Here is a 25275-nt window from a genome sequence, read left to right as displayed (position 1 = left end):
CACGATTACCAATGATCACCTGTTGGTAGTCATTGAATACCAAGTTACAAATGTACTAGAAACAGAATATTAATTAAGGAAAAAAAAAAACAGCTCATTATAATTAGATAACAAACAAGAATAAATGGAGTTTAAATATAGAGCAGATTCCATTCGAGTGGTCTAGACAGAATTCTTTAGTATTGAAATTAAGGCTCTAGGGCAAAAAGGGTACAAAGCCACATTATAAGTAGGAAGTGTGCTCATGAAAGGTTCTGGATAACAAGGATAGCAGAAACAGTTGCACATGTCAACATCTTGCCTCAACCCTTCCCTCTACTGAAGAGATGACCAGAAAGTGGTTTTGTGTACTAATTCTCAATGAGATAGGCTTCAAGGAGTAAAAGGTGAAATCATGCTTTGTTCCACCCAGCGTACTGGGTGTTTTTTAATGCATTGTCTCACTGGTCTATACTGAATATACTGCATGCAGTAGCTAGCGAATGGATCATACGAATGCCGGGACAGCTAATTGTACCCTGTCTGGGAATTGCCAGAAATTTGTGACTGGTGAATAAGCGACTTGATTCTTGATCTTCAGGGTTTCTCAGCGCTGTCTTAGCCCACCTCAACCTAACCTACAAATGTCTGTCTACAAATGTCTGTGTGTCATCCACATTTTTGGAAGACAAATCTATATAATCAATACAATATTCTGTGTTTGTAGAGTCGAAATGCTTTATTTTGCTATAGCAAGGCGCTTAATAAGGACTACAGTATTATAGTTTCTTCATTTGTATTAGGGCAGTATCGGTACAGTTTTTAAAAAATATTTTTGGACATTTTTGTTTTTGTTTTTAAATTATTACGGAGCGTGTCGTTCTACTTTCACCTATCTTTCTTTTTATCTTGTACTCAGAAATCCCCCCCAAAACAATCTGTTTTTAGCCATAAGAAGCTAGTTGAATCATTTAATGTATGTATGTGTTATTTTTTTGTTTTGTTTTGTTTTTTTAAAGTACTTGCCTGACCTCATGTATAACTTTTAAGACTTAGACCCCATTCACACTTGCAATTTAACCCAGGGGCCGCCTCAGGGCCACCTTTTCTCATATGCGAACGCTCCAAAAAAAAAAAAAAAAAAGCAGCCCAGATCTGTTTTGATGTGGCCCAGGGCCTGCAGTCCAAGACCAGGGCCTGCCTTTACATATATATATGAACGCAAAACAGAACAAGGAAAAACACAGATTTTCTGTGATGTCGGAGATTTTAATGTCGAAGATATTTTTGTTTTACATTTGGGGAGGGACAAAAAACAAGGCGCTTTTTGTTTGTTTGATAATAACTAGGGGTCTACTTAAATGGTGGTAAATTTACATATTTTTTGCTGGTAGGTTATGGAATAAAATTAGGATTTTGCTGACCTGTTTCAACATTAAATAAACCTAAGTAGACAATATTTCAGAGCACTATAAAAGCCTAAAAATAGTGGTACTTGCTAAAACACCATGCTGTCATTTGTTAAAGACAAGCATGCAACATCCCCCAGCAGTTGCTGCCGACATTCTCTGTCTGGTGTGGACTTCCCCATACATTGAGACTGCACATACTGTATCGACTGAATTGGTTGGCAGTGTGATGCAAAGCTTTGCCAAGTTATACAGATGTGGAAATTGATTAAAAACAGTCCCAAAACTCGGTTATCCAAGGGCAGCTGGCATACTTTAATAAAGGCAATATATGCAGCATGTTCGTTGTCATGTTATTTGTCCTATTCAATAATTTATTTTATTAGTACCAAGTCAAAACAAGGAAAACTTGCCTATTCGGGTCTAAAATTCTAACTGCGTTTAGAAAGTAAGCAGCAGGTTGTTTGAAGCGAGGTGGCTGTGCATGGCTACAACCGACAGGAATACTTTTTTGTCTGCACTGACTTTCCAGTTTGTTTTCTGAAAGCTGTTTTATTTTCCGTTCTGTTGAGCAACCTCTGTAGTAGCCTTTCATTTAATGTCTAATTCTGAAGCTAAACATCGACCAATCGTATTTTCTCCAAAGACACATTACAAGATGTGCAAAACAATTACCTCGATCTGCATGTACAGTTTCTTTGGGAAATATCTTGACACGATCATCAGCCGAAATACACTTTGCTTTTTTTGCTTTGTCGTCAATTTCTGGTATTTTACCTTCAATGCTGAAAACTAGATTTTAGCAACCTAAATCAAAACAATGCAGCACTGACTTTGTCCCACCTCCTACTGTACAGTACAGGTCACAGAAAACCAGTACAGACGCACCGATAGGCTGATTAAAACATTGTTGTCATTTGAACAATAAACAAGAACGTTAAGCGCTTTGTAGTATTTTTTTGTAACTGTTATTTGCACACAGGACAGCGAAGGAATAAAAAAAAAAAGCCTATACAGAAGGAAGATACGTAGTTTGCGTCGCTTGCGTTGTGCAGTACTTTCATTGTCAACAGACTATGCTTCGACGCAGATTAATTTCGAACCTTGTTTATGGCCTCTTCACCGTCTTTAGAACGAACCTTGAGCTCACTCTGTCAATTTACATCCTGTCTGTTGTTTCCTACCTTTATCCTTTTTTAAATGAATGGGCTGCTCAGATAAGTCAGTCACAGTCAGATACGTAACTGGCATTTCTTGACTCAACTCGTTCTCAAGGAAATCGGGAATTTAAATCAAAACAATAGAAATGTGAAATTATTTTAGACATTTTAAAATTGTTATAAAAGATAGATGGCAGTATTGTTTGTACTACCGACACGCAGCTCCGTCCTGAATTTCAGCAGCACAGCACTGGATTGGAATGTAAACAAAGATGCATTCAAAACTAGTCCCGGTAAACATGGTATCCACTCATGTTATCACACTCTAGTGAGTTAACAAAAATATATCCCACACTAGATATACCCACGTTTGTGATATAAACATATATTAGCTGTTAAGTAATTAATGTTTAAATATTTAAACAGGCATGTTATAAATATTTTTTCCCACCTATAATAATAATAATAATAATAATACTAGCAATCTGTCAGACTAATACAATGTTAACGGCAGCAATTAACTTAAACCACATCAGTGGTGATTTTATTATTGATGATGCAAAGTGCCCCAGTCTCTGCCCTTGAATCAGCAGATTTTATTATATTGGTTTTCAAGAGCGAGGCATGTGTCTACACTTCGAGTGTTGAACTCGGTTTGTAATAGTTACTTTGTTGTTACAGGATTGTGTGGTTTTTGAGATTGATAAATATGGACCTAACATTTATCGGTGTAAATCTAGATATGTCACCTTAGAAAAAAGCTGAGAGCTCTGCACTGAGGGATGCAGAAGTTGACCCAAACAACTGTGTAAATAAAATGTTCTGGAATACCATACTACAAAGAATGACCAAAATAAATAATTTCTGTTGATGAAAAAAAAAATGTTTTAGTAAACAGCAGCTGAAAAATAATGTTAATGGGCAAAAATATATATATATATTGTGTTTATTTTGTTGCTGCAAAAATATGAAACTCCACAAAAAAACAGAACACAATGCTGCAGATGTTCAGCATAAATTGGTACTGTTATACTTATTAACTTGCACACGCGTGTGCCTAAAAAAGGTTAGCATAGTATCTCCCCCTATTTGCTATGATAATAATTCCCTTCCTACTTTTCTGTGGTTATCCTAAAAATAGTACTGCTTACTACATTAACAAGATTCTGCCTTTCTAAATACAATTATCTTAGGAATTTTGGGGAGAAAAAAAGGAGTTCATGATGTACTTCTTCCTGCTCGTCAATCACAGTTGAGGAGCAACATGTCAAGCTTCATGCTGATGTTTTATCACATTCCTGGAATGCCTCATCATTGCTGTGGGCTTCTTCCTGTTATTTCCCACCTCCTACAGGGTCTCGGTTATTTACGGCTGTGTGTGAAGGCGATCCCTCCTGGACACCTATTATTAGCCCTGTCTTGAGGGGAATTTCTCACCTTTCGTAGACCAACCATATTTAATAGCCAGGGGCTCTTCGAAAGCTTTCCGGTTACAGCGTCTCTGCTGATGATACTGGGTTTGAGGCTCTTGAGTTACAGGCATTGAACATTTTTCCTGTATGCTATTGATCTACTGAAGCCTACTGCTTCAGAATGGAGACTGAATCAATTAAGATTGAGTCAGTCATATATATATAATATATATATACAGTATACACACACACACACACACAGTGGTTTGCAGAAGTGTTCATCCCCCTGCAAAGTTTTCACATTTTGTTGGCACCTGAGCATACTCCACGACGCTTTCAAATTAGACTTTACATGTAGAATCTACACAAACTACTCCACATTGATCAAGTTAAAAAATGAATATAGAATATAAATAAGATTTACAGATTTAACTTGTACAAAATTTCCCTCCGGTATATAAAGACTTTCAAGCTGCAACTCACATAGTGATCCAACAAAGCAACCATGAAGACCAAGGAGCTTTCGAAACAAGTCTGGAATAAAGTGGTAGAGAGGCACAGAGCAGGGGAAGGGTAGAAGAAAATTTCAAAGGCAGCGATTATCCCTCTCGGCACAGTGAAGTCCATCATTAAGAAGTGGAAGATGCATCCCAGACTCTACCCAGATCAGGTCGCCCTCCCAAACTGAGCAGCCAGGCAAGCAGGAAACTGGTTTGGGATGTCAGTCTGAAGCCAACAATGACCTTGAGAGATCTGCAAAAGTTCTGTGTCTGAGATGGGAGTCAATGTTCACACATCAACAATAAGCCTGTCCCTACACAAAGCTGGCCTGTATGGACGGGTGGCAAGAAAGAAGCCATTACGCAAAAAGCCTCATCTTAAAGCATGTATGGAGTTTGAGAAAAAGCATGTAGATGATACTGCAGACATGTGTAAAAAGGTTTTGTGGTCAGACGAGACAAAAATCTAACTTTTCGGTCTAAATTCCAAGCGTCTGGCGCAAGCCCAACACTGCACATCACCCAGTCAACACCATCCCAAGTGTCATGCACGGTAGTGGCAGCATCATGTTATGGGGATGCTTCTCTGCAGCAGGGACTGGGAAGCTTGTCAGGATAGAGGGGAGAATGGATGGTGCAAAGTATAGGTGAATCTTTGAGGAAAATCTGTTTGAGTCAGCCAAGACTCTGAAGCTGGGGAGGAAATTCACATTTCACCAGGACAATGATCTGAAGCACAAAGCCAAAGCCACAATGGAGTGTTTGAACAAGAAGAGAATTAATGTTCTTGAGTGGCCCAGTCAAAGTCCGGACTTGAATCCAATCGAAAATTAATGGTGAGACTTGAAGATTGCAGTCCATCGACAATCCCCAACAAACTTATCAGAACTGGAGCAATTTTCCTGTGAAGAATGGGTAAAAATCTCACCCTCCTACTGTGGAAAGCCAGTAGAGACCTATCCAAAAAGACTCATAGCAGAAATTGCTGCAAAAGGTGCTTCTACCAAGGATTGACTTAAGGGGCTGAATACTTATGCAACCAGTAAATTTCATTTTGTACATTTTCTTTGCAAGTTTTGCTGACATTTAACCTCCTCATCATATAACAGTGTTCAGTTTAACCACTACAGCTTTGAATAAATGAAGTTAGTTTGAAAAACTGTGCATGAATTATTTGTAATTCAACAAAATGTGACATTATTGGTAGGGGGTGAATACTTCTGCAAACCACTGTATGTATATATTAGTGCTGGGACGAACACAGGATTTTCATGTTCGGATATTTGCTCATTATTTAAATAGTCGTTTGGATATTCGTTCATTTTTCAAAAAGTAATAAAAACCATTATATTGCTCTGAACGCAGGCAGACGCAGCAGGGGCAGGGGGCATGGCCGTGGCCCCTGTGTGTGCCTTTATTTTACAGCAAGACCTTACAATATGCAACACTTTTTAAAATATAAAAATATCCCAGGTGTAAAGAACAAGTTATGTAGCACTTACTTTATCCCAGTGAATTAACTACAAAACAAAGGATGCTAAATAACAGTTAAAGTTAAACGTTGGTTTGTTTATTCCCGAAATAAATAAATTCCTTGCAATTGCTGTTTCTTCACAGTAAACAGTGGCCACAGACATGCTTTCATAAACTAATAACACAAGGTTTACTTGTGCTGTTTTGTAGCTGAACAAGCAAATGAAAACTGAAATATAACTTTAAACACTTCAAATAAAACAAACATTGTAAAATGAAGGTGAAACAAACTCACCGCTTTGCTTCTCGTTTATTACGTTCCACATAACAAAGAGCCAGAAGTTAACTTTATAAGGCAGTAGTGAGGATACCTGCCTGGAAAGTAGGGAGCTAAATGGTCTTATTCGATAGCGGTTTATTAGACACACATATATATATATATATATATATATATATATATATTAAAAATAAACACCTACCTACTGTTTTAAATAGACTAACCAAAACTATCACATAGTAAGCCTATTTAAATCAGAAAGCATTTATTGAAACCACCTTGTGCTCAACTAAGTAATGGAACTACTGCAATTCCTTGTCGAAATATATTTACTTTCATCCTTAAGTTCTACAAGAATGCAAATATATCTGTCATCTAAGCATTTGATATGCCATCAGTACGGTTAACAAGGTTATGTTTCATCAGTGCAAATTAAGTGGTACGAAATTATCCTCATGTCTTAAGTTGTCTGAGATTTCGATAACTAACAAATCATACACACTTATAAAGACAGTGATTTAAAAAACAAAAAAGTAACATGCCACAATATCATTGAATCCTGCTTTGTAATACCTTATAAATGATAAGGTTACAACCACAACTGAGCTGTTTTGAAAAGGAAAGCTAATTCCAGCATAGTACTGCTACATTTAAAAGATTCATGCGGGGCTCCCGAGTGGCGCATTTAGTAAAGGCACTCCTCCTGGATTGCAGGATGTGCCCTATAGCCTGGAGATCGCTGGCTCGAGTCCAGTCTATTCCACTGCCGACTGTGGGCGGGAGTTCCCAGGGGGTGACACACAACTGGCCAAGTGCCACCCTGGTGGGGAGAGCTTAGGTCGGCCAAGGTGTCCTCAGCTCACCGAGCACCAGCGACCCCTGTAGACTGGCTGGGTGCCTGCTGGCCTGCCTGTAAGTTGCTCAGAGCTGTGTGGTCCTCCGACACTGTAGCTCTGAGGTGGCTGCATGGCAGGCCTGCAGAGTGAAAAGAAGCGGACGGCTGACGTTGAAATAAAAAATAATTGGGCTTTCCAATTTGGGGAGAAAATGAGAAAAAAAACAATTGTCAATTCCAAATTAAAAAAAAAAAAAAAAGATTCATACTAACTGGTTTGTTCCTATATATGTATGCTCGCACCCTGCCTTTTCACTACATTTTTAAATGCTGTACAATTTGAAAGAAATTAAGTAATAACAGAATAAGGGATATCAACCAATCTATTATAAAAAGAAAACAGATAAATGAATGCACCTCAAGATTGTATTTTGCCTTTTATTCATGGTGATAAAACAAGGAAACAGTTATTTAATTTTACTTTTGGTCTATAAAATAAACTAATGCCGGTAATTCTGTACGTGTTCACTCAGGGACGGTCATATACTGCAGCGTAAGGTATCAGAAAAATGCTACTGCATGAAAAAACTAGTAGCAAATCAAGAGTTTTGGGTAGCAAAGTGCTACCAAATAAATGTTAACTTTATATATATCTCGCATATCACACAGAGCTCGTTTTCATTTGCCATCTTTTTAAACTGTCAAGCAAATTCTGGTGAGGCGGTAAATAAGTGCAAGGTATTTTTGTAATTTCTAGCGAAATATTCGTTCTAATATTCCGATTTTTGTCCCAACACTAATATATATTAGAGCTGTCAATCGATTAACATTTTTGATCAATTAATTTATGGGCATTAGTTGATGAATCGGTAGATTAATCTTTGCACATTTTTAATAAAAGTAACTATATTATAGCGGCTGTCCTGCATAGTAATACTAAAAATAAATAAATAAAAAGCTCAATGGGAATTTGGCCCAGTACTAATATATATATATACACACACACACACACACACACACACGGGAACTCCGCGCGCTTGGGGGGACATAGGTCCACATATGTATGAAGTCAGCGGATAAATGAGGTGTCCTTGCATGTGACTCAAATGCATGAATGAAATACAGAAACTGGTAATGTAAACTAAATTACCATTTACTGGAGATGCAGTACAATATATTACAAAGAAAACAATGTTTTAAAATGAGTTTACTTTGTCAGCGTTACTCCTCACAATGTGATATACATCCACCCAGTTTCCCTAGCTTTTTCTGTTACCAAAATAAATAAATAATAACAATAAAAATAAAAATACTACAAAACTACAAGATCATAAGACATTTTATGACGGGAATAAGCTATTCAGCCCATCAGAGCTCATAATTTTCCTATAAACTAAGTTGTGTGTCTAGCAGCTAGAAATATCACAAGGTATTATCGCTAATGTATTCCACGCATTGATATTAAATAATGGTAGCTATGTGTTGCTAGTTTTCTGGGATTTAGAACAAATAATTATATTTATTTTTTTTACTTTAAAACTGAATAAACATGTCTGCTGTGTAATTTTAACTTCTTACATGTTAACAATATATGTACCTACTAAAGTGTTTTATTTTCGGAAAAGCTTTTTTAAACAAATGGATGGGGGAAAAAAGTTACAAGAAATAGATGTCTACAATTATTTATTTTAGCATTTATTTTTGCAAAACTCCAAAAATGCTAATGTATTCATTGTTATTTATTTCTTAACAGACGCCCTTACCCAGGGCGACTTACAGTCATAAACAAAAAATACATTTCAAGAATTCATACCTTTTGATGCTATGATAGTATTGTATACAAGGTGCTAGAAATTTCAATATGATAATGCAGAACTTAATTCTAGAAAAGTCTAGAAAATGCTGGATTTTAGGTGAACATTCTTAGACAGTATAAAAGGGTTTCATAGGATGATTGCTGTTATTACCAATAAGTCAATATGGGAAAAAGTAAATAGCTATCTGAAGACCTTAGGCAGAAAATAATTTATTGTCATAAAGCTGGAGAAGGATACAGAAAGATTTCGAAGCATCTGAGTATTCCAGTTTCAACTATTGTTTCTATTATTTATAAGTACAAGACTCAACATACTGTCACAACGCTCCCTCGGTCTGGAAGAAAGAAGGTTCTTTCACCAAGAACAAGTAGAAGAATTGTGAGGAAGGTTAATAACAATCCGAGATTGACTGCCAAAGATATTCAAAGTGAATTGGCTGCAAGTGGGACTGGGGTTTCCATTTCAACCATAGGTTGAGTATTGCATGGTGAAGGTCAATGGTCGCAGGCCAAGGAAAAAGCCACTCTTAGGAAAACATCACAAGGACAATCGCTTAAAGTTTGCAAAATGGCATTTGAATGATGGATATGAGTTCTGGTCAAAGGTTTTGTGGAGTGATGAAACAAAAATTGAGCTATTTGGTCACACTGATAGTCGTTATGTTTGGAGAAAGTCTGGTGAGGCATACAAAGAAAAGAACACCATACCTACTGTCAAGCATGTAGGTGGTAATATCCTTCTATGGGGCTGTTTTTCCTCTAATGTCACAGGAAATTTTGTTCCAATACATGGTAAAATGGATTCCATTGTATACCAAAAGATATTGGCCAATCATCTGAAAACCTCTGTTACAAAACTTGGTTTAAAGCGCAACTGGATGTTCCAGCACAACAATAAGCACACATCAAAATCTACTTCAGAATGGTTAAAGCAGAATAAAATCAAGGTTCTGGAGTGGCCTAGTCAAAGTCCCGATCTAAATCCGATTGAGAATCTTTGGTATGAGTTGAAGAAGGCTCAAGAGAGGTCCTCGGAATTTGAATGAACTAGAGCAATTTTGCGTTGAAGAATGGTCAAAAATAACAAAAGAAGCATGCCAAAAGCTCATTGACAAATGTCCTAATCATTTAAAAGAGGTTATTATTGTTAAAGGTGCCTCAACTAGCTTTTAATTTCATTTTCCTTGTCGGTATGAATACTTCTGAATTAGCATTTTTGGAGTTTTGAAAAAAAGTGCTTAAATAAATAATTGTAAACATCTATTACTTGTAACTTTTTTCCTCATCCACAAAAGCAAAACTTTTGCTACAAAAGATTTTTCCTATAATTATTTGTTTTCGAGAAATTTCTAGAAATTAGGCCTATACATTTTTATTGGGGTATGTAAACTTTTGACTACAACTGTGAGTGTAATTAATATATATATATATATATATATATATATATATATATATATATATATATATATATATATATACAGTATATATATATAATATTTAAGCGAGAGTGAGAGAATACATGCATGTCTCCAGTCATACAATCATGTCACCTTCTAGCCAAAATGTTATATTAGTACTGCCTTAGCCTTATGTTTTTGCCTATTGATTCATCCCATTGCCGCTGTACCAACATGAGCGAGTACTGTACGTATGTGCTGTGTACCTACATTCTTGTACAGCTGTCAAATAATGAAGCCCCTAGTTAATAAGTATATATAAGTCTATAAAAGAGGTACAGTACCTGCATCAAAGTCAGTAATTACTTAATTTAAACAAATAAATACACATGCAAAACCTTTAAGGTGTGCCCACACATCAAATGGAAAAACGAGCAGCTACTAAAGGAAATAAGAATACCTACCATATGTAAATTAGTGCATAGGAAAATACAGTACCTACAAGTATTGGGACCTAAAGTAGGTGTAAGGAAATATATACATAAGTATGTATGCACCAAGGTAGATGGTGGATTAAGTCCCAGATTCATTGGGCTCTATTCACTATTTTTTATGAATAAAATAAGTTAAAATACGAACACTGTTCTAGAGTGTTGTTTGCGTCTTAACAATTAAGAAATATTTAATGAACATGTGGCAAAACTTTATGAATAGCACCCATTTAATGCAAAAGTGTTATGTATTTTTTGTGCTCACCTGGGCTCTCTTAAATAAATATAGATTATTTTTAATTATGTTTATTTAATTGCAAGCCCCACAATACCCTGGAGGGTGGTAACTGTATGGGCAGGAAGGTGTAATCCCTTTACTACACGGTGAAAGCTCTGGCATTCACTCCCCCCACTCTCACTGCAGATCAATGCTGTGAACTTTTCATGCTCTTTGATTTAGTTACCGCTGTTAATGTCTGTTCAGTAGCTTTCCGAGACACCCCAGGGAGACTGAAAGCAGAGCAATAAAGATTTACAAATGTTAACACCTAAACCTATTAGTATAATGATGCTCTCCAACACAATTTTGTAATTGATTGCAGGCCTTGTATTTATTTATTGATTTAAAATATTTATTTTCTTTCATTTATTTGGGGTAGTGTAAGATCTGACTGACAAACTTTCAGAGCAGAATGGACACATATCCAGATCAGAGAAATTGTGTTTGAAGCTTTTCAATAGGGACAAACGTTTTCTGTTCTGTACCTTAGGTCCTGATTGCACATAGACATGTGCCAACAGTGTAAGGCCATTGAGACCAATGGCCCAAGTCAATTAACTTTTTCTTGAGAAAATCGATTTACAAATGCACACAATAAACAGAGAATATGTGGATTATTTCTGTTAATTCATCATTGATGATTTTAATATCCACTTTTGCTGTTTTTATTGAATGAATTGAATTGGGCATTAGCAGTGCAATAGTGTTCAAACAAACGGATTGATTCAAGCAGAATATACTGAGCCAGGTTATGACATAATTTCCCTGTTTATTGAGTGCCAGTATATACATTAAGAGCTTATTGAGTTTTAATACAGCTGTTTCTGTATGTTTGGTTGAGTAGTTCCTTTGAACAGTGAAATAAGGCTTGTAATAAATTGTCTCTTGGCTGTATTGATTTGTCGGACACTGTTGGTTAGATACAGTGCCCGCTATACATTCCTAAAATAGAAGGCTATAAAAGGTCTAGAACAAACTGTACTTTGAAAGGAAGGCGAACAATTAAATAGAAAAAGGAGAATACAAAAAGAAAAATGAAAGAGGAAGTGACGGACAAAAAATTCTAAATATAAGAAGAAAAATAAAGAAATACACAATCTATAGAGTAATGGAACGGAAGATGCAAAGCATGAAACAATGCAAGGATTGTCTGCTGGCCAGTACAGACTACTACAGACACTGCTGCAGAGAAAAATACAAATGAGAAATTAGGAATGTATAAGAGTAGAAAATGTATTAAACTAAAAAAAAAAAACGGTAACTTTCACTTAAATAGCTTCGTGTATTGGGATAAGTGAATCTAAGTAAGTCTATTTGGTGTATGTTTCCATTAGTCTTTAGTTTTGTATGACACATTGACAGTTAAATGTGTGCTGTGAGATTTACAATGTAATCCCAAATAACTTTAGCATGAATTACTTTCTGCTGCTGTCTCAACAAGTGATACATCTTAGTTACTTAGTGGGTGCTTTTTTTTTCCCCTTCTAAATGTGTATGTATGTGATCATTTCTCAACTAAAAAAGAATGGCCTTCTGTCATTTTGAATAAGAATAAATAAATAAAATATTTAGTTTCATGTAAATTGAAATCCTCACTAGTTAAAATAAGTGGTACACTCCCCCACCATGCCTCCTGTCAGTTAAATGTTTATTTTACTGTCTGCATTTTATTGAATTTGTTGTCAATTATTCAGAATTTTATTTAAAATTGTTTACAAAACAAAAGCAAAAACCTATCTCCTCCTTGGAGACCTAAGTTAACCTTTGTTCAGATTGTCATTCCCAAGAGATTTCCATTACTCAGCTAGCAGGATGGCAAAGCTGTTTCCCTGTATTAACATAACCTTTTGTTTCTTTAGTTTCCAATCGCCTCCTGCTTCTTAAACCAAGACAACCGAGAGTGAACACTGAGCTCCTTTTGAGTTTTATATATCACTGAGCTCTCTTTTCCTACAATCATGCTTTTTTTCAACTGATGACAATTACTTAATACACTTGTTTAGCTGTTTCTTGATTAGTTTCCTGCAGACCAGAGACTCCTAGTGGTTACTTCACTGGCGCTGCAATAAAACTATATCCCATTTCAGGTTGTGTACAGGAACAAAGCTCTGTTTAAGAAAAGGCTAACATATTCTCCATCATATTCAAATCCATCTCAGTTACATATTAAAATATTTAAATTATGAGCGAATCTCCAAACATGAAAATCCTGTGTTTGTCCCAGCACTATTATATATGTGTGTGTGTATGTGCGTGTGTGTATATATATATATATATATATATATATATATATATATATATATATATATATATATATATATATATATATATACAGTACTGTGCAAAAGTTTTAGGCAGGTGTGAAAAAATGCTGTAAAGTAAGAATGCTTTCAAAAATAGACATGTTAATAGATTATATTTATCAATTAACTAAATGCAAAGTGAGTGAACAGAAGAAAAATATAAATCAAATCCATATTTGGTGTGACCACCCTTTGCCTTCAAAACAGCATCAATTCTTCTAGGTACACTTGCACAAAGGCAGGGATTTTGTAGGTATATAGTCAGGTGTATGATTAAACAATTATACCAAACAGGTGCTAATGATCATCAATTCAATATGTAGGTTGAAACACAATCATTAACTGAAACAGAAACAGCTGTGTAGGAGGAATAAAACTGGGTGAGGAACAGCCAAACTCAGCTAACAAGGTGAGGTTGCTGAAGACAGTTTACTGTCAAAAGTCATACACCATGGCAAGACTGAGCACAGCAAAAAGACACAAGGTAGTTATACTGCATCAGCAAGGTCTCTCCCAGGCAGAAATTTCAAGGCAGACAGGGGTTTCCAGATCTGCTGTCCAAGCTCTTTTGAAGAAGCACAAAGAAACAGGCAACGTTGAGGACCGTAGACGCAGTGGTTGGCCAAGGAAACTTACTGCAGCAGATGAAAGACACATCATGCTTACTTCCCTTCGCAATCGGAAGATGTCCAGCAGTGCCATCAGCTCAGAATTGGCAGAAAACAGTGGGACCCTGGTACACCCATCTACTGTCCGGAGAAGTCTGGTCAGAAGTGACCTTCATGGAAGACTTGCGGCCAAAAAGCCATACCTCCGACGTGGAAACAAGGCCAAGCGACTCAACTATGCACGAAAACACAGGAACGGGTGGAGAAAAATGGCAGCAGGTGCTCTGGACTGATGAGTCAAAATTTGAAATATTTGGCTGTAGCAGAAGGCAGTTTGTTTGCCGAAGGGCTGGAGAGCGGTACACGAATGAGTGTCTGCAGGCAACAGTGAAGCATGGTGGAGGTTCCTTGCAAGTTTGGGGCTGCATTTCTGCAAACGGAGTTGGGGATTTGGTCAGAATTTAATGGTCTCCTCAATGCTGAGAAGTACAGGCAGATACTTATCCATCATGCAATACCATCAGGGAGGCATCTGATTGGCCCCAAATTTATTCTGCAGCATGACAACGACCCCAAACATACAGCGAAAGTCATTAAGAACTATCTTCAGTGTAAAGAAGAACAAGGAGTCCTGGAAGTGATGGTATGGCCCCCACAGAGCCTTGATCTCAACATCATCGAGTCTGTCTGGGATTACATGAAGAGAGAGAAGCAACTGAGGCTGCCTAAATCCACAGAAGAACTGTGGTTAGTTCTCCAAGATGTTTGGGCCAACCTACCTGCCGAGTTTCTTCAAAAACTGTGTGCAAGTGTACCTAGAAGAATTGATGCTGTTTTGAAGGCAAAGGGTGGTCACACCAAATATTGATTTGATGTAGATTTTTCTTCTGTTCACTCACTTTGCATTTTGTTAATTGATAAATATAAACTATTAACATGTCTATTTTTGAAAGCATTCTTACTTTACAGCATTTTTTCACACCTGCCTAAAACTTTTGCACAGTACTGTGTATGTATATATATATATATATATATATATATATATATATATATATATATATATATATATATATATATATATATATATATACTGTATATATATACTGTATATATATATATATATAGTAAATATGGACTAAAGAGGAGGCTCATAGTGGGAAACTATGGCCCCCGAGGGAAGAGCTATAGACAGGGGACTATAATGCCCGAAGCCGCAGACTGAAGGCATTGTACCCTGTAGGTAACTAAAGTCCTTCCCTCGGGGCCTTTAGTTTCCCACTATGAGCCGAGGTTTGCAGTCCATATTTGTTGTATGAATCATTTAAGAAAGTCATGTTTTTTCATAGCGCATAGTTATTAAAGTTTTTTTGGCATAGAACTGTCTGTCTGACTTTCTCACTGTGGCATAGAATTCTCAGAGGAGTCTGTTCAGATTGTGAACGTCGTATTTATTTACATCTTGAAGTTGGATTTTTATGAATTTTAGGAAGTCAGAAAACATTGAAAGCGACGTTTTTATGATGATTTTGGAGATTGCGTCGTCTAATTTTTGTAGTATATTTTGTAATACATTTTCTGTTACGTTACAAATTCGCTGTCCAGGAGGCCGAGGTGCAGGTTTGTCCGTCATTTTGCTTTGTTGTGTGACGAGAGGAAGGACACTCGGCATGATGATGTTATTTAAGGGAGTTTGTAAAGAAAAAAAAAAAAAACTGTTGACCGTAAATCGCCCCCCCCCCCTTTTTGAGTAACAATTTTAGGAAAAAGCCTATAGGTTTTACACCGGTGTATAAGTCGCTCCCCCCTTTTTAGGACCCCCTAAAAATACCTAGAAAATAGCAAAGGTTTTTACAGTATGTGTGTGTGTATGTATGTATGTGTATGTATGTGTGTGTGTGTGTGTATATATATATATATATATATATATATATATATATATATATATATATATATATTGTAAGATAGCGGGTTGTGAGAGACAGCAGGGAGGGGGTTAAAACCTCCCTGCAAAAGAAACATGTGAGAATGCACTTTTTGGTTTATTGTTTAAATTTAATTGTTTAATTGTTTTATTAATGATCATCCGCACCTGGGCGTTATTGGGGAATTAGACCCAGGTGTGGAGTTTAAAAGGAGAGCAGGCAGTCTGCTCGAGGCTGCTGAGGAGAAGGAGGCAGAAAGGGGTGCTCTGCTTCCTGGCAGTCGTGAGGTAAAGTGCTGTTTCAAACCAGTGTGTTTTTGTGAGGACGGGGAAACAGCGTAGCTGTCCCGTGTTAGTCAGGGAGTTCCTGTTTGTTAGTCAGTGCTCGTACAGAGCTAGGTGTTTGTTTTGTATTTTGTTTATTTTTTGTTTATTAAAAATCCATTTCTGTCGTGTTGGGTCTATTTTTAAAGGGGCAACGAACCCGAGAGTGGTGCAATCCTTTACATTTGGTGGCAGCGTGTGTGGGCGCCCTTACGACCCAAAAGATAATGGATTTAAAAGAGTTGATTGAAATGGTCAATCGGAACACCGCTGCTCAGAAAGAGCAGATAAAGAAGTGGAGACAGGACTGGGGGCTACCTGATCCGGAGCCCACAGAGCTAGACCTGCTGCTCCAGAAGTGGGAGCAGGTATGGGTAACTCCGCAATCTCCCAAGCCCAGAGGGGAAGAGCTGCCGCTGCCGGAGCCCAGAGGGGAGGAGCTGCCGCTGCCAGAGCCCAGAGGGGAGGAGCTGCCGCTGCCAGAGCCTAGAGGGGAGGAGCTGCCGCTGCCAGAGCCCAGAGGGGAGGAGCCGCTGCTTCCGGAGCCCAGGGAGGAGGTGAAAAGCATACCTCCACCACAGCCCCGACCACCACCCCTCCGGTCCAGTCCGGCGTCGCTGCGTCCGGTCCCTCACCCCTTGCTCCTGGACACCCTGTCGGTTAGCCTGGACCTCCCGTCACTAGACCTGGAGCCCAGGAGTCGGCAGAATCGGGCACAGTTCTGCACCTGGTCCCCTGCTCCGCTCCTCCCGGACACTAAGACGTCGCTGCGCTGCTCCCAGATGTCGCTTACGCTCCCCCTGGTCACTGCTTCGCTCCCCCTTGCTGACCGGACGTCGCTGCACTGGGTCCCAGCTGCAGACCTCTGCCCGCTGCTGCAGCCTCCAGTGCCCCGGTTGTCGTTCTGGTCGCCCCTGTCAAACCGTTGGGGTCCCTCGTCGCCGGTGCGCGGTCCCTACTTGGCTGAGTCGGGACGTGGACCGATCCACCCTCGAGTTCGCCCGTGGAAGAGGGCGAAAATGGACATTTGTGGACTCGAGGGTGGGTGGTTGTGTTTTAGGGGAGGAGGTGGCCGTTTCGTGGCCTGTGTCTTGTAAAGACAAGGGGGGGGATGTGTAGGATAGCGGGTTGTGAGAGACAGCAGGGAGGGGGTCAAAACCTCCCTGCAAAAGAAACATGTGAGAATGCACTTTTTGGTTTATTGTTTAAATTTAATTGTTTAATTGTTTTATTAATGATCATCCGCACCTGGGCGTTATTGGGGAATTAGACCCAGGTGTGGAGTTTAAAAGGAGAGCAGGCAGTCTGCTCGAGGCTGCTGAGGAGAAGGAGGCAGAAAGGGGTGCTCTGCTTCCTGGCAGTCGTGAGGTAAAGTGCTGTTTCAAACCAGTGTGTTTTTGTGAGGACGGGGAAACAGCGTAGCTGTCCCGTGTTAGTCAGGGAGTTCCTGTTTGTTAGTCAGTGCTCGTACAGAGCTAGGTGTTTGTTTTGTATTTTGTTTATTTTTTGTTTATTAAACATAGCGCACCAGCGCTTAAAAATCCATTTCTGTCGTGTTGGGTCTATTTTTAAAGGGGCAACGAACCCGAGAGTGGTGCAATCCTTTACAATATATATATATATATATATATATATAAACATTTTGTGTTATTGTGTTAAAGCACATGTTTCACTAGTTAAACAGGAGAAGTACACAAGGTAGTGATAATCTATTATAAAAAGAAAACAGAGATAAATGAATGCACCTCAAGATTGTATTTTGTCTATTTTTAGTACTGATAAAACAAGGAAGACGTTACTTGGATCATGATAACGTTATAGCTAGCTATTTGCTTCTGTTTTTTTTTTTTTTCTTTTTTCATAGTCAGAATTGATAAAGTAGTAATTATAATACAATTATACCCAACCACTAGAGACATGTAAATGTGCCTATATTTAAAGAAGTCGAATACATTATTACCCATTATTACAAGTAACTAAGGAAAGGGTGGTGTAACTGCAGCTGCTTGACCAGCTTAAGTCCATGAAAACTAATGGAGACACTAAGGGTCCTGCCAGGATGAAGCTGCGATCGTCCTAAATATCTTTTCTAATGTTGAAAGTAGAGAAGATTATAATGCAGCTCAGTAAAAAAAAAAAGAAAAAGGATTATACTTGTGCCTGCTACTGTGACACTTACCATCCAGAGGGCCCCATCACTCCTGCCTGACAGAAAACAGTAATAATCAATTGCTGATGAGGATGACTGTGACATCATATTCACAGAGGCTACAAAATTGAATTTCCTGCCCCTACATCCTACTGCTAATGCCATGCTAATAGTTTCCTGTATTGGTGCATTAAGCATACTCTTTGTTCGCTAATTTGTAACTGCCACAAAGCACTAGCACAAGCTGTAAGGCACAGGAGCCCCCTCTACCAAGCAGCCTGTGAACAAACATATTGTGCACACATTAGCCTTGCTAATCTGTTTCTGTTGGACATATTATTTTTAATACCTTTAGAATGACACTTCAAGGAAACCTCTTTTACTAAAGCCAAGCTTTATTTAGGATAGATCCAGTCTGATGAACGGTTATGGTGTATAACTTCTGTGTTTGTCTGCTGTTCTTCTATACCATCATTCTAATGCAGGGAAACAATTGTATGCATGGTCCAGAGTGTGCGTGAGTTTACAAACATTCTCACGTAAACGTCTGTGTTGATAAATCACATACTTTCATGATGTGCGCATGTGTGGTTTAGAAGGGAATGCTTGCGTGCTCATGAATTATAAATATAGGCCCAGAGAGGGTCCTTTTTAGTGATTTAATGGATGCTGGTGTTTAGATCCACCACTGTTGAGATCAATGTAATAAAACCTGTTAAATGAAAACAGAGTTCATAGATACATTGAATAGGTGCTTATACATTATACATTTCTATGGGATCATTGCCAGATACATCACTAGCTGCTGCTAATATTTAATCCTAAATGTATAATAAATGGCAAAAGGGAAAAACAGCAACAACAGAAAAAAATGTGTAGTGTTTAAAACAAATCAATGTAATAATTTGAAGGACATTGGGTTAGTTCATGAATACGTAAATAGTTGAAGCATTTCTTATCCCAAAGTTTAAAATGAAAGTCTGTTAATTGTAATTTTTTTCTATCTATAAATATAAACATGACGTGAAAATTAAATTCCATATTCTGGGCTTGATAGAAGAGTCTAGTCTGCTCATTTTGAGTTGTGGGTGGGTTGTATTTTGATCTCTCAGGCTACCATAACTTTGAATACTGCACACAATACACTTTTCATAAAACAACCTGACGCTTGGTAGAAAGTAAAATAAAACAAAGGTCCAGAAACCTCATGAATATCAGTTGGATCTCGAGTTTCAAAGTGGGTCAGATTTACCAAAAAAACAACAAGCAAATAAAACAGATCACTCTCTGAGTGGTGCTTATAACACATAATCATTCTGCAATATAAAGATCATTAACACCAGAGTTTATATATATATATATATATATATATATATATATATATATTTTCTTAATATTCATACAACCTAGATTGTGGTAAGAAAGTTGTATAATATCATCCTGGTGCTGAATTCTAAAATAAATAACAGAATAGGCATTGCTTTAGGGTTGGAACAATAATCGATAATCATGATAATTTTTTTGCAGCGATAATTTTATCGAGTTGAAAAATTTGCGATAATTATCGTCCGTGAGCCAGTGAAGCAGGAAGTGGCACTGAACTGTCTGCGTGAGGCGTAAAACATGATCTGCATGAGCACTGTGTACTTTGGGAAGTTAAGTATTGATTTTATACAATATGCTTTTAACTTTACGTCATGGTTTCATTCTGATAATAATTTGTACACTGGCAAAGCATGACTGGTTTTCTAATATAAAAACACAAATATTGTTGTTTGTAAAATAAAATAAAACGCTAGCTCAGAATGACTGTAGAAAAGTGAAACTTTTGACACAGGAATTTTTTTTTTAAGTGAATTGAATGTAATTGCAAAAACAAAAAACAAAAAAAACACAAGCACATGGCACATGTTTAATACAACCTAAACAACTGTTGCTTCTTTATTTTAAACTACAATAAAGACATGAGTACTATACTGCAGCCTGTGTACCGCATGGGGGGAAAATAAGGGGGTGCTCAGAACCCGTGTGTGTGTGTCTATATATATCTATATATAGCGTTTTACTTCGGCTTCAGCACATGAACTATAACGTTAAGAAGTTCCTGTTAATTACTGGACCAATCACTCTCCATAATAAACGGAGTGAGAGAGACAGAGGTGATACATAAAAAAACATGATTTAAAGTATAAATCAGCAGAGTCATTTATCTGTACTGATTGCTTTAATGGCATTACATGGCATCCCGTGGCAGGGAAATGTGGTTCTTCGTCACAAGATGGGATGTTGTGGTTCAATGTCCTAATATGTTTACACAGATAAAATGAATGGGAAACTTTGTTTGGATTATAAAACAAGTCATTATGCAGGAATTGTTTTTGAGGACAACACAGCTTATTTATTCCAAATGCTTGACATTTTAAGTGCTCTCAGAGAGGCCAGTGAGTGTACTTTTACTGTACAAAACCAGAAGTACCTCTTGTTCCTTGAATGCGACATAGCACCCTGTGATCTTGGTTTGCAGCTTGGTTTAAATGCATGAATACCTTTTTACATAACAAGAGAACACAAATTTAAAAAAAAATTAAAAATCAGGGCTGTGAAGTAGTTCATAAATATTCTCTGTTGCATGAATGAGATGGCAAGCATGCTTAGCAGTTGAAATAAATTATAAAATGTCCCCATAATGATTTTTATGAAAACAAGGCGAACACATCCAAATGTGGATATTGCATTGTGAGTACATATTAAATAAAAAAAAAAAAAGTAGATGTCATTAGAAAATAAATACTCTGTAAAGGTGGATACCCATCTCTGTCGACTCAAACTGTAAATAATATACCTGGGGGGGAGACCTAAGTAATGGTGACTTAATATTTATAAATATGAATAAATAGACATTATTTTTATAAAGGTCAAGCCACATAATAAAAGATTAACTGTACAAAAACTTGCATTTCAACTATTATTTTAAGTTATTAAACACAGGTTCTTGCACTTGGAATCACCATCTTCAGTGCATGTTTTTCTCTTTGTAAAAATACTTGACCAGCAATTAAAAACCATCTCTGTAAAAGAATGTTAAAGTCAGTTTCATTTCCTAAAGGTTTAAGCTATAGGATTAAACACATTTAACCATTTCAACTTTAACATGTTGGGAATCTTTCTAACCAGTCACAAAAGCCTACTATTAGAATGCTGTTGTTTTTTTTTTTTAGGCTACACTAAAACATGAATATGCATGAGACTAACTTGTTTAGTACAGTACATGTATATATGGTAAATACTTTCAGTACATTGTCTTACACTATGCACATCCTATTGTATAAACACTAAAGCAGACATATATATTTGAAGTATTAACATCGTCTATTTCAGTCAGTGTCAGTCTGCTTCAGAGCCGTTAATCAAGAGGTGACTTTTCCCCTTAACTGTATTTTGAACTGAGCTAGCCCTTTTTAATGTCATCATTTTATTTTGCAAGTCCTTATTTAAAGAGGGTCTGCTCAATTGACAATAAATTCCTAGAACAGATGTTTCCCAGATGTGTCCTATGTGTCAGGGTAGCCATTGAAGGTCCCAGCGGGACTCCGCTTGCACACTAACAGAATTAGCTGATCTGCCAAAATATAGCACATGTTCTCAAGTGACTTAGAAGCTTGTACACTGTACAGGAAGCCAAAACAGAATCAATTTTGCATGCATCATGCTGGAATGTATTCATCTATCTTTTTTGAACCCCATTCTTTATTTCTTGCTCAGGGTCTTAATTGTGGGTGGGCAGTTCGTGTCTGACTGTACTTTTTTGTACCTGGGTGGGTATTTACTTGATTCGATGATACGTGGTTGTAAGAAAGACCTGGAAGAACCGTCTTTGTCCAACCCTACATTAAAGTATTGTGCCTTAAAATGTTGACCCAGACCTATGAATTCTAGAATTCAGGATGGGTTGAGGGACTAATCTAATGATCATTTCCAGATTGTTGTTGAGATGGCTTGGGAGGGCACCTCTGTCAGTGGTACTGGTAGGACAGACAGTAAATTGGGTTTGTAGGACAGAAGAACCTAGATATATTGTAAATAAGGAAAGCTGTCTCAAGCTGCTAAAGCAGGAACATACATTAACTGACAACTTCTGTGCAATCTGTTTGGCTTTCCAAACTGATACTTTTATGATTGCTTTCCAAACTGATACTTTTATGATTAAAGCGACAATACACACAACAGATTACAATCCCTGGTTGCTCTGTGGATTTAAAAGGGCACTGAAAGTCCTTAACAACGTAATTCTAACTGTTAATATTATGAGCTTTATATGACTGCCAGTATGAGCTGCTCGTTTGATCTTTGATCACATGAATGTCTATTGCCCCTTAACTGCTAAAACACCGCCATATCACGGTCGAAATACCTGCATGTTTAACTCTAGGCACAAGATTTTCTTCATTGATGGCTTTTATCTTTTTTCTCCACAAAGACCGTGGTCCATTTTTGGGGAAAACCTATATTTTAGTCTCATCAGACCAGAGAATTTTGTTGAATAATGCTTCCAATTGCTATTTCTTGGCATATTTTATATGGCTTGTTTTATGATTGTTCTTTAAAAGTGGTTCACAGCGAGGTTTATGTGCATACAACTCTTCTGTATTATTATTTCTATTAAATTGTTAGAGACTTTTAATATAAAGGTGCCAATATTTTTGTCATGAATAAATATTTTAAATTACTTAAGTTATTTGTTATAAAGATTATTTATTAAATGACTAGAAATTGTCATATTGATTAGTGCCTATTGATCACAAAATGCTTTTATTTAATGTGTTTTCTTGAATTATATTAATTGTTGGGAGCCAATACTTTTGCCTGTGACTGAATGACTTAAATCTTGTTGCAGCAGCGCAGAGTAAGCAGCCTGGTGAACGGTGTGCCAGCGCACGACGAGTGGCGGAATAGTAGAGGTTTCCAGCAGCGCCCCAGCTCCAGCAAGAGGCAGGAGGAAGAGGAGACACACATAGAGACGTTCACCCAGGAAGAGCAAACCATGCACAACAGCTTACCACCAAGTCTTTCCAACACCTTAGAGCACATTGTGGAGCAGCTTGATGTTTTGACACAGGTCAGTTTGGCGGAGACTTTGTTTTAAAGTAACAAAAAGAAACACTCTTTCTGCACAAAGTAGTTTGAAATACACTAAACCTTTATTATTTGAAACCTACAAATCCATATGATGGTCATTTAAGTGACTGGTATGTGTAAATAAGGAATAAAAAAAACACTGAGAGTCTCACAGACTTACTTGAAGGGGATCAGTGGGGTTTGGTAGGGGGCCAGTACAACATTATAAAACAACCAAGTCTTCGGTTTAAACTGTGATTCCAATAATGAATCGGAGGGAAAAAAAAACATTGTACTGAAGAAAATTGAGATTTGTATATATTGTATTGGCTCATAATATGATGCAACTTACACACACTTTCAGAACTACATAGATCCTTTCATAGGAACGTAAGAAAATGTAATCTGTGGTCTTGAAAGCTGGTGTTCTAAACTTGTACTATTAGAAATATGAAGTGTCTTCCATAAAACATGCATGAAACAAATTATTATTGTAATAATAATAATAATAATAATAATAATAATAATAATAATAATAATAATAATAGTTGTGTGTAAGTTGATTGCCCATCACATGTGTTGGTATACTCTATTTAAATATATACTATATTTAAAGATGGCTGCCAAAAACATCTCTGCTAATATGCAGTTTATAAAATAAATTATTTATTTGGTATGTAAGGTACAATAAGAAATTAACATTTTTGTAAAACTATTTTTTTGTACGGTAATTCCAAGCAGTAAATTTGGATCAAGAAACCAATTTTGAGTGCAATGATCTTAACTCTGAAGCTTTAGAGCTGAATGCAGCCCTCATCCTCATTACAATTCAGCTTGTGCTGAAAAGCAGGTGAGAGACATGACAGGTTATTTGCATTGAACATATCATAAAAGATTTTTAATTTACAGACAGTTTCAGTGCTAGAGCAGCGACTGACACTGACGGAAGATAAACTGAAGGAATGTCTGGATAATCAGTTGAAAATCGTGCTGCAGGTGAGGCAGGCAGAGGAGAGGGAGACAGAGAACGGATCCCCCACCTCCTCATTGTAAGGATTTTACCAAATGGCAGCAGGGCTTTGTCATCAGAGCTTAAGACCGGGAGTCTCACGATCATGGTTTTGACTATTCAGCTCAGTTGATGACCAATTCTTGTGACCCTAGACAGCGTATCTTCTGTCTGCTTGTACCTTGTCCCAGTCCAGATGTTTAGCTAAATACAGTTCAAGTTGGATATCTGCTAGAAATAAAATTGGGTTAATTTGGGCTGAATAAATGATATCCTTACTTAAGAAATATGCAGCTAACAAAGCAAAACTATTTTTGACAATTGGAAAAAGAACAAAAATTACAACTTTTAACGTCACAGAGCTGTGCACAGCTGTGGAGCCCGTTTCTATTAATATTTTATTGTTACACTCAGGATTTTATCTAATTTACAAATGTTTTTTGTAAGCAATGTTTCTAGTAACATGTTATTTAATAATCATTCATTAAAAAAGCAAAATAATCTAATGGATTGTCTCTTATTTCAAAAGTTTAAATAAGGAGAAATTGACCACCTGTAAAAAAGTTGATGTGCAGAGTCATTTTTAGTCGTTGTATTTGACCCTTCACATTTGCGATTTTAAGGCGGTTCAGGGCCGCCTTTTGTCATATGTGAACGCTCCAAAAAAGAAAAGGCAGCCCAGGGCCGGCCTAGATTTAGTTTTGATGTGGCCCAGGGTCAGCAATCGAGGTCCAGGGCCGGCCTTTACATACATATATATATATATATATATATATATATATATATATATATATATATATATATATATATATATATA

At 37.2% G+C, this 25275-nt stretch overlaps 1 protein-coding gene across 3 annotated transcripts in view; it reads left to right on the top strand.

Annotated features, from left to right (window-relative positions):
• The window catches only part of poc1b (POC1 centriolar protein B), a 41645-nt gene extending 16669 nt beyond the window's left edge, over nt 1-24976 (top strand). The window contains exons 11-12 of one of the 3 annotated variants that reach the window (XM_059026949.1): nt 23232-23450; nt 24359-24976. In XM_059026949.1, coding sequence (XP_058882932.1) covers nt 23232-23450; nt 24359-24502 — 363 coding nt within the window. In that variant the 3' untranslated portion in view covers nt 24503-24976. Of the gene's footprint in view, nt 1-23228; nt 23451-24358 lie in introns of all 3 variants that reach the window. The other 2 variants (XM_059026950.1, XM_034025430.3) reach the window with 2 other exon arrangements.
• The last annotated feature ends 299 nt before the right edge of the window (nt 24977-25275 follow it).

The sequence above is a fragment of the Acipenser ruthenus genome, chromosome 7, assembly GCF_902713425.1.
Source record: "Acipenser ruthenus chromosome 7, fAciRut3.2 maternal haplotype, whole genome shotgun sequence".
NCBI classification, from domain to species: Eukaryota; Metazoa; Chordata; class Actinopteri; order Acipenseriformes; family Acipenseridae; genus Acipenser; species Acipenser ruthenus.
Note: the sequence above shows the minus strand (reverse complement) of the source record. Positions and strands in the feature narration are given on the sequence as shown.